The 9,307-nt window shown below is 34.8% G+C and overlaps 1 protein-coding gene across 1 annotated transcript; it reads left to right on the forward strand.

The window, feature by feature from the left end:
* The first annotated feature begins 4,266 nt into the window (after positions 1 to 4,266).
* Positions 4,267 to 8,662, forward strand: LOC133197468 (myosin essential light chain, striated adductor muscle-like). Its single transcript, XM_061333525.1, has 6 exons — positions 4,267 to 4,398; positions 4,881 to 4,908; positions 6,533 to 6,679; positions 7,393 to 7,560; positions 7,716 to 7,802; positions 8,128 to 8,662. The coding sequence occupies exons 1-6, from the start codon at positions 4,396 to 4,398 to the stop codon at positions 8,166 to 8,168; spliced, it is 474 nt and encodes a 157-aa protein (XP_061189509.1). The 5' UTR covers positions 4,267 to 4,395; the 3' UTR covers positions 8,169 to 8,662.
* Positions 8,663 to 9,307: the final 645 nt, after the last annotated feature.

Raw genomic sequence — 9,307 nt, forward strand, 5'->3', positions numbered from 1 at the left:
TCTCGGTGTTTTTTTTTTATATGAGAAAAGGAACTTGTCATATTGCGTGATTTCATATTCTACATGTAAAAGTGCTGCATAAAAGAAATTACATTGGCGGATCTAGAGGGGGGTTCCGGGGGCTGGAACCCCCCCCCCCCTTTATTTTTGCACAGAAAGAGAGAGGGATTTCTGTAATATAGATAATTTAACGTCTAATATTTTGAATAAAATAAGTAGTTCAATCTCTGCCCTTTCTGCTCGCTAGATAAAGTGTCCCGTATTCCATCCTCCAGGTACCTTCAGAACTTTGGCCCAGAGAACTACAAATCCACGTACTGTGAAAAACTGCGACACCTTTTTGTCGCAAGTGTATTTTACATCACTCGCATTATACGTATTACCCTGCCTAAAGCATGTATCGGTTAATAGAACATATATATTTTAATCCTATTCTTGTTACTTCGTTTACCTTCCCAGGATTCCTAGCTGCACTCTTTGACGTTGAATGTGCGATAAAGGGGCATAACTCTAACAAGCGTTTTAGCTGCCAGTATTGTGGGAGTGTAATAAGCAAATCTAAAGCATTTTGGTCCCCCGCTTTCGGTGTCTTAGTGGATGGGATGCCATTATTTATGGCATATTGTAACTGTCTTGTTTGTGTGTCTTGTCTTGTCTGTGCATTATACAAAAAAGACATAAATTGTTGAATAAATAACAGTTTTGGCAAAGATTATAGCCTCTCAAAACTACATCAAACTTCAAGATCAAGGTCATGAGGTGAAATATAATAAAATCCGAAAGGTCTTGTCACAAGTAATACAAATGAAAAAATATATATGCATATAAAAACCAGAGTACATGCACAATCTGAAAGATCTTGAAACAGGTAATGCACATATCAAATGTAAATGCCATATCTTCTCTCAATCAAAAGTTATTAGCAATGTTAAAATTTTTGAAAATTAGGTCAAACTTCAAGGTCAAGGTCATGGGATTTGATATCATAGTATATCTGGAAATGCTTGTCACAGGTAATGCACGTGTCAAATATGAATTTCCTATCTTTGCTCCTTCAAAAGTTAGCAACACTGATGAAATAATTGAAAATTAGGTCAAACTTGAGGGTCAAGGTCACGGGGTCAAATATCATAGCACATTCAGAAACATTTTGACACAGGTAATGCACTTGTCAAAATGGAACGCCCATTCATGTGCCATTCAAAAGTAATCAACGAAGTTAAAATTTTTGAAAATTAGGGCAAACAGGGTCAAGGGGTCAAAAATCATAGCATGCATTGAAACACCTTACCACTGGTAATGCACATGTCAAATATGAAAGCCCTATCTATTCTCAATCTAAAGTTATAAGTAAAAATAAAAATTTTGAAAAGTAGGCCAAAGTCATGGGATCAAAAACCATAGTATATTTGGAAAGGTCTTGTCACAGGTAATGCATATGTATAATATGAAATCCATAATATCTTTTCTCATTCAAATCTTATGACCAATTTAAAGTAATGTTAAAATTATTGAAAAGTAGGTCAAACCTCAACGTCACGGGGTCAAAAAACATAGTATATTTGGAAATGTCTTGTCACAGGTAATGTACATGTAAAATATGAAAGCCCTGTCTCTTCTCATTCAAAAGTTATGTTTTTGTGACAGACAGACAGACAGCTAGACAGACAACTAGACTGACAGACGGACAGACTGACAGACGAATGAGATTTAATGTCCCCTCGCTTTCGCGAAAGCAGGGGACAATTGCAAAAAAACTGTTGTAATTCGGAAAACTGAAGATGGATGAATCTGTTGCTCTGCGATATATCTGTCCGCGAATTTCATCTCCAAGAGCGTCTAGTTTTGTAGCTTGTTGTACGAACATCTTAGAGGGAAGAATTAAGGAGACAGATCGTCAAAGACTTACAGTGTATCAAAAGCACATTTATATATATATATATATATATATACTATGAACAGAAAATCTACCAAAAACTGTATTGAAGTACTTGTAGTAAACTTATGTCCTCAGGTTGGAGGAATAAAAAAAATTATACCCCAGTTTTATTCCGTCGAATTAAAAGGTCTGTGTCTTAAGGAATTGAGGAAGATACATATATGGTAAAATTAATAATCAATGGATAATTAAGACATTATAGAAGGTGACCACTGATTCTTCATCTTAATCCCTAGTCTGAGGAACAGTTATCCTTTTTGTTGACAATTTCTGTAAACTTTTGAATTAGTCACTAAAAGCAGTGAGTATTAATGTATGTGTGAAGGATAGAAAGGTTTATTTACAAACAGAGGACCGAGGATAGTAATGCGCTGATTAATCTAATAAATTAGAAACCACGATCATGCAGTGATAATTTTACTGGAAAATATGATAGACAGACAAAGTATTGGTCAGACATATGGTTGACTGTGCCAGATTGACGGAAATCCTATACATCAGATTATGGTTTCATTTTTGATATGGAGATGGTATCTCTCCAGACAGAGCTTCAAGCTGAACTGCATTAATCCATTTTCTTTACGAGTGTGTTAGAAATAGTAGGGGTCAAGCTACTTTGAATCATACAAGGACGGTTATCGCTTCTATCACCAAGAATAATGCATAGTGTAGTAAACTGATAGACCACTCTCTGACCACGGAAGAGTTTTGTTTTAGTGGTGTTGAGCTGGAGGGTTACAATGTTGATGTATACATGTAGCTCCAATCGCTGCAAATCAAGTCTGACTTACTTCGCCCAGGCACTGTCCCGTAGTACTATAATGTAATTTTGCGGGAAAGTTTTCTTTTTTAACATTTATTTAAAAATGAATTTGATCTTTTTAAAAAGAACTTAGAGTATTTTTATGCAAGCCATTTTTATTTTTTTTTAGGTTGCAAAACAATTAAAATCAGCTTCTTTTTTTGGTCTTAGTCTTAATTTCTTTCGTTCCTGAATCGTGAATATTCATGTGTTTTGAACACATTTTATTGATATTATAACGGAATTGGACACAAGAACTAATGATAACTTAAGTATTCCTCTCCACATGTTCTCTATTCATGTATTATGACATCTGCGTTTTTTTTTTTTTTTTTTTTTTTTTTTTTTTTTTTTTTTGTTAAACATCCAGGGTTAAAAATTCAGATCATGGTCATAAGAGAAAGATTTCATAATTTATTCACAGATTGATAACGAAGTTGAAACTGACCTGACGCAGAGAGAAACAATCAATTCATCCCCTAGAAATTGGACACATTTACAAAGCATGCTTTTTCCAGCTGTAAACATCTATCGGAGCCAACAAATAAAAACAAATCTGTTGTTTTTGTTTGTTGATAAATCTCTTTTTTGCGTACAGTTTGCCAGAAATTCATTTACTGAATTCAATTATGTAATAAAATATTTGTTGATTTTATAAGATGTGGCGCATATTACCCAAATAAAATAGCTTCATGCATGCGCGTGCGGGGGATCAAGTATCAATGAATTCCCCGACATGCGCCCACGAGTCTTCGATCTGGTATTAATTATCTGCAGGAGGAAGAGTTCATTTTAGGTGGCTTTTCGGAATGTCTCGACATCGATACAGTGTTGCCATATGTAGCGCCCCCGACAGGGGGTCATCACGAGCCATCACCAGGTGGTATTCCATCACCGGTAAATCCCGAGACCATCTCCAGGTGGCATTCTGTCAAAGGTAAAGCCCGAGACGTTTTTATCGGGGAAAAGATACCAAAATCTTTGTGTTGTTTTTACAAAGAAACATGCACTATCCAATAAAGATATAATCGGTTCTGAGGTCACCTATTATTAAAACAAAAGACGCAGAATCATTTCCAGTGTGTTCCAAGTCGTGTAAACATAGCGCCAGGAGATATTTTTGACTGCAATATTGGTTCCTTCCGTCCCGCAGTCTGCGCAGTGCAGCAATACATTGCAGCCCTGCCATATATGTCATAAGCCCCATCTTTTTTTTTTAAATCATGACCACTAAATAAGAATTTCATAAACAAACTAGGATTTATGTCATTTTTTTTTTTAAAAATGCAAGATTTTTTTTTCTTTGCAAAAAACTTTCGATCCATGTAGCGAAAAAACTTTTTTTTTTAAACAGGTAAAACTATGCTTAGACTTACTATTTTTTAATGTAATCTTTTATAAAAAATAAAAGCTATATTCAACAATACTACGCATTTACTAATTGCAAATTGTGAAACGCAGATAAAAAGATAATTATGCTAATTAATAACGCTGCGCCAAAACACATGTAAGGGTACACTCCACCCCTTTCTGTGAAATGAGATCGCCCAATGTAGGTAAAGCCATAAGTGCTCGGAATGATCTACAGTTACTAGGCATTCCGATCTTGATCTAGAAGCATTCACATCGGGCAGCGGTGCGATAGATAAGCAAGATGGTAAGTAAAAACTGACTTTTATTTCTTTATGTACTCACGTACTTGCCTGTTACGATTTACTTACAGCTCAGCATCGGCTTCTGTATGATTGATGATTTCGATAAGGTTTTTCTGTTTTACAGTGTACATGTCTTTATCAAGGTTACAGAGCTTGCAAGATGCGCACTAATTGTGTAAAAAATGAATGCATAAAAGAGGGGGGTTTTGGGCCTTAATTTCTTTTATATTTAAGTGTTCGCACATAGAAATTACTGAAAACTTACCTATTCTTTTTTTTTCATTTTAGATTTATAAATAAATGTACACATATATGTTCCATAATTCATTGCATGCTATCAAGTTTATCTTTGAGGCATTGAAAATTCTTAAATAATAAAAATGCAATGTTTGTATCCAGGAATGGATAACACGTTATATATTTTACAATACTAAACACGTGCATGTGAAAGTTGTATTTACACGTGAGCATTGTTATATTTCAGTCCAAACTTTCCAAAGAAGAAATTGAAGGTATGGAGAGTTGTCCCGTGTGATAAATTAATTTTCTTCCTCTTAACAGCATGGATTCTGTTTCTTAAAAGGAATCTAGAAAATCTCAGACACTTGTGTGCAATGTGAAAAACTATAGAGAAGGATTTACTCCAAGATAAATCGAACTTTATAACGCATGCGCAATTTTCTATTAAACATAAATATTTTCTTTCTTATGGTAAATTTAACAATATGAAAGAATTATATTACGACGGAGAAATTCTGGCATGTGTAAAACATTCTCAGCGGGGGGCATACATCTTCACTGACGATTACGTCACTGTAATTAATGCAGAACGTATACAGTTGAGAAAAATATGCGAGGCATATGGAAATAATTTGGCGTTAGGAATCATATGTCTGAGATTGAGGTTGATATGCAAAAATAAATAACTAAATTAAGATAAATAATAATACTTGAAAATAAAAGATTAAAAGCCAGTTTGAGAGGGGTTAAGGGAGAAAACAATTGAGGAAATATATCCCTTGATATATAAACTTTACATTTATTTATAATGCTGTAGTTCGCATTTTCCTAATCTGAAAAACAGAGAAACGCTGCAAATACTCGAATGAAAAGAAACTTGTTGAGATTGGCAGCAGTTCAATTTATACCGTTTCCGCCGCCGGCCTTACAAGGAGAGCGCACCTACACACCACATGCGCGCACGCGCATTGTGCATTACTTTTATCTTCGCTGGATCTATGTGTAAAGATGGTGTGAATCAGTATCGTGTAACTGTTATCGCTTTCTGTTAGACAGAGGCATAGAATTGCAGAGGTGTAGGAAGGGGAAAAAATGCACGGGCACTTGTTTCTGTCATTTTTTCCCATAGAAATGAAAATACTGATAAACAAGTGCATGTGGAAAAATCTTAGACACAAAGAAGATTAGGAGAGATAGTGCTCGAGTGGGGAAGGGGAGATAATGAAAAGGAAGTAAATTTTCAGGTTAAAATTTAAATAAATGTAATAAACTGCCTTAATTTGGAAAAATAAATATTTATTTTTAAAACCGCTATCATTTATGCTTAATTAACCTATGCACCCATAAAAGCAATATTTTGATTTAGTCTAACATTTCAAGGAGAATCTGTCGTTCTTGTCTAAGAACTAAGGAACATGCTTGAATAAAATCACCCTAACACCCTAATATCCTTTCCAAATATTAAAGTTATCTTTTTGTTGATTAAATATACATGATACTGCTGACATGGTCATTTGGGTTTTGTCCATTATCATTTTAAACGGACGGACAGAATGCGTATTTTAACTTATGGTTCATGGACCCTCTGATAAGAGAGATAAATCTATCTGGGATAAAAGACTTATTGTCAAGTTAAAAGGCCATTTCTGTCATTTTTGCCCCACGAGGTATGCTGAAATTGTATACATTTTACTTATGATAATAAGATTCATTAGAAATCATTAACGTTAAAGCAAAATTTGATACATGTATGAGTGAACTGAACTCAGGGACGGTGAACCTTAAGATCACTTATACAGGGATCATGCTAATTACCGTACTACCAACATTTCTCCTGATTCTTTAAATTTTTTTTATCGTTAATTAATTCTTAACGTACTGATTTGTAAATTTCAGAGGCCAAGGAAGTCTTTGAGCTTTTTGACTTCTGGGACGGTCGTGACGGAGAAGTCGATGCCGCCAAAATTGGTGACGTCTGCCGCTGTGTGGGTCTGAACCCCACCGTAGAGATCGTCGAAAAGAATGGCGGAACAAAAAAGATGGGTAAGGATAAAGAGATGGTAAATTTAGCTCGCAGATGAATTTGGCGGAAGGGAAGTTCTGATTTGGTTCATAGGAAAATATGGATAGGAGGAAGGATTTAATGTAAGGAAGAAATTCGCAGACGGGTAATATTGAGAATAAGATGGAATTTGGTGGGTAGGAAAATATCTACGATCTTTTAAAAAAAGTTATTTTTTTAAATGATGTACTCCTATTTTTTGCTTTACTTTACTATAGAGAGCTGACCTAAAACAATCATAAAATTAAATTTCATTTGAGGGCGTTCATGAAGAGTTTATTTTTAACATCTGCCAAATTTTCTCGAGATATTCCAAGAAATTATCGGATTTTCAGAGAAAGTTTTGGTATGGGAATGCCTTGGGTCGAGGGAGAAACAAATATAGCTTTGCAAGAATACTATAATATTACTAGTATTAAAAGTATCTAAATTAAAATCAAATTAGTTTCTTAAAAGAAAAAAAGATGCAGATAAAGTTGCATATTTTCTCTCAATTTTGTGAAGAACGATAACTCTATGTATGTAGAGATTTATCGGAGGTACACGTCTCTGGATCCCACTATATATCCTGAAAGTAATACCGGAAAAAAATATTCCACTTGGAGTTTTGGGAAATTGTGGGATATGTCCTACGGATTTAGGACGAACTATGGATGCAAAATTTTGTATACTTAATAAGTTCCTTCCATTATAGGAGAGAAGGCCTACAAATTCGAGGAGTTCCTCCCCATCCACGAAACAATCATTAACACCCTGGAACAGGGAACCTTCGCCGACTACATGGAGGCCTTTAAGACTTTCGACAGGGAGGGACAAGGATTCATCTCTGGGGCTGAGCTCAGACATCTCCTCTCCTCACTTGGTACGTGGGCGGATCTAATCATCGTTTCCTTATGCAAATCAGTTTAACATTACTGTTCTTCGTACTACATTCATACTACTTTCATACTTTTGAAGAAAGTTTAAATTTGTTGTAACGTGCCATTGTCATAAACCACGTGATCTTTTCTTGTTCAGGTGAGCGTTTGAGTGACGACCAGGTTGACGAAATCATTAGAAACACAGATTTACAAGAAGACCTTGACGGAAACATCAAATACGAGGGTAAGTTTGTAGCCAGCGGGGAGTAAATGTAAAAAGTAAAGAAACTCATTACTAACATGGAAAATAACAAGTCTGTGAACTACTTAATTCGTTTATTAGTTCACATTGTAGAATTTCTCTTTAATCACTATAGCATTTGCCAAGAGCGAGTTTGAGGTGGATTTTTATATTTTAACCTATTATGAACTTGAACCCTCTCATTAGTGAAAATTATTTGAATACTTTAAGTATTAGTTTACTAAAATTTTTAATTTTGTTCCACTTTCTGAGATTTCTCATGCAGTCCTGAATATTTTCAGGTTAACATTTCTTTATTTTTTTTCAGAATTCATCAAGAAAGTGATGGCTGGACCATACCCCGACTAAGAAGGAGACTGAAAACAGAAACTCTAACACAAGAACACATCAACATACACTTAAAACAAAAAATCCCCGTCTACAAAACATTTACAACAGTGACGTCATCGGCTGGAGAAGTTTTACGCATGCTGCTGCGATCAAGTGAAACATCATCTAAAAATCTCGGACATGCGCACTGGAATTGATTTACCATCCGGAATGCTAGGAAACATCAGAAAAAAAGAAAACCTCCAGACAGATTTCTTGCGCAAGACCTCTCCAGCTTATACATAAACTTTGCCGTCTGTTTTCTACACATCAGTCTTCTTTTAAACCGGTACCGGTTGGTTACATCATCGGTAAAGACATCATTGGGTCATGTGACCCGTAATGTACAGTTATGCTCGAAAGTTGGTATAAATGAGATGAGGTCGGAATGGATATCCCTTTTGCATCCTCTGTTGAGTGAATAGTGTATTATTTATTATTTTTCCCAAATAAAAAAAAATTGTTTTCTTTTAGACATTTTTATTTTCTTTTTGCATTACACTTCTCAATTAAATATAGAAGGATGGGTACTGCGTGCAAGAAAAAGATAAATTTTCTTATGGGCAATTTTAAAGGAAGTGTAAAGGAAAGAACACCCGTATCATATCTAATGTTGGCCTCTTTAAAAAGATTTACACCAAGTAGACGCCATGGAGGAAGTATATATACATGTATAATTATGACAGTATACTGAATAAAATGCTCAGCCTCTTTAAGGTTCATTGACCCTCTGATAAGAGAGATAACTCTCATTGGAAGAGATGACTATTATTCCTTTATAACAATGTCAAGTTTATGTCAGATTTTGCTCCATAGGAAGTCCGAACGCTAAAATTGTGTGCATTTAAGGTTCATCGATACTCTGATAAAAGAGTTAACTCTTCATGACATAAATGTCTATTATTCCTTTATAAGTTTGTCAAGTTGAAATGTCTTTTTTGTCCAATTTTACCCCGCAAGCTATGCTATAATTGTTTGTATTTCACTTAAAAAATACATTTCTTTTGGAAAATCATAAGAGTTAAAGGAACATTTTCTATGAGTGAGCAGAGGGTTTATGAACCTTATATTATATTAATTGAGACTTGTTTTAAAAAAAAATCACATTAAGCGTAATT

The sequence above is a fragment of the Saccostrea echinata genome, unplaced genomic scaffold (assembly GCF_033153115.1).
Source record: "Saccostrea echinata isolate AGI-Se365-2 ecotype Australia unplaced genomic scaffold, CSIRO_AGI_Sech_v1 ptg000030l, whole genome shotgun sequence".
In the NCBI taxonomy this organism is placed as follows: domain Eukaryota; kingdom Metazoa; phylum Mollusca; class Bivalvia; order Ostreida; family Ostreidae; genus Saccostrea; species Saccostrea echinata.

Bases quoted from the DNA above. Each gene is read 5' to 3' on its own strand.
- LOC133197468 (XM_061333525.1), top strand. The intron at 4,909-6,532 runs GTATGGAGAGTT...TGTAAATTTCAG, and splicing joins TTCCAAAGAAGAAATTGAAG to AGGCCAAGGAAGTCTTTGAG. The intron at 7,561-7,715 runs GTACGTGGGCGG...TTTCTTGTTCAG, and splicing joins ACATCTCCTCTCCTCACTTG to GTGAGCGTTTGAGTGACGAC.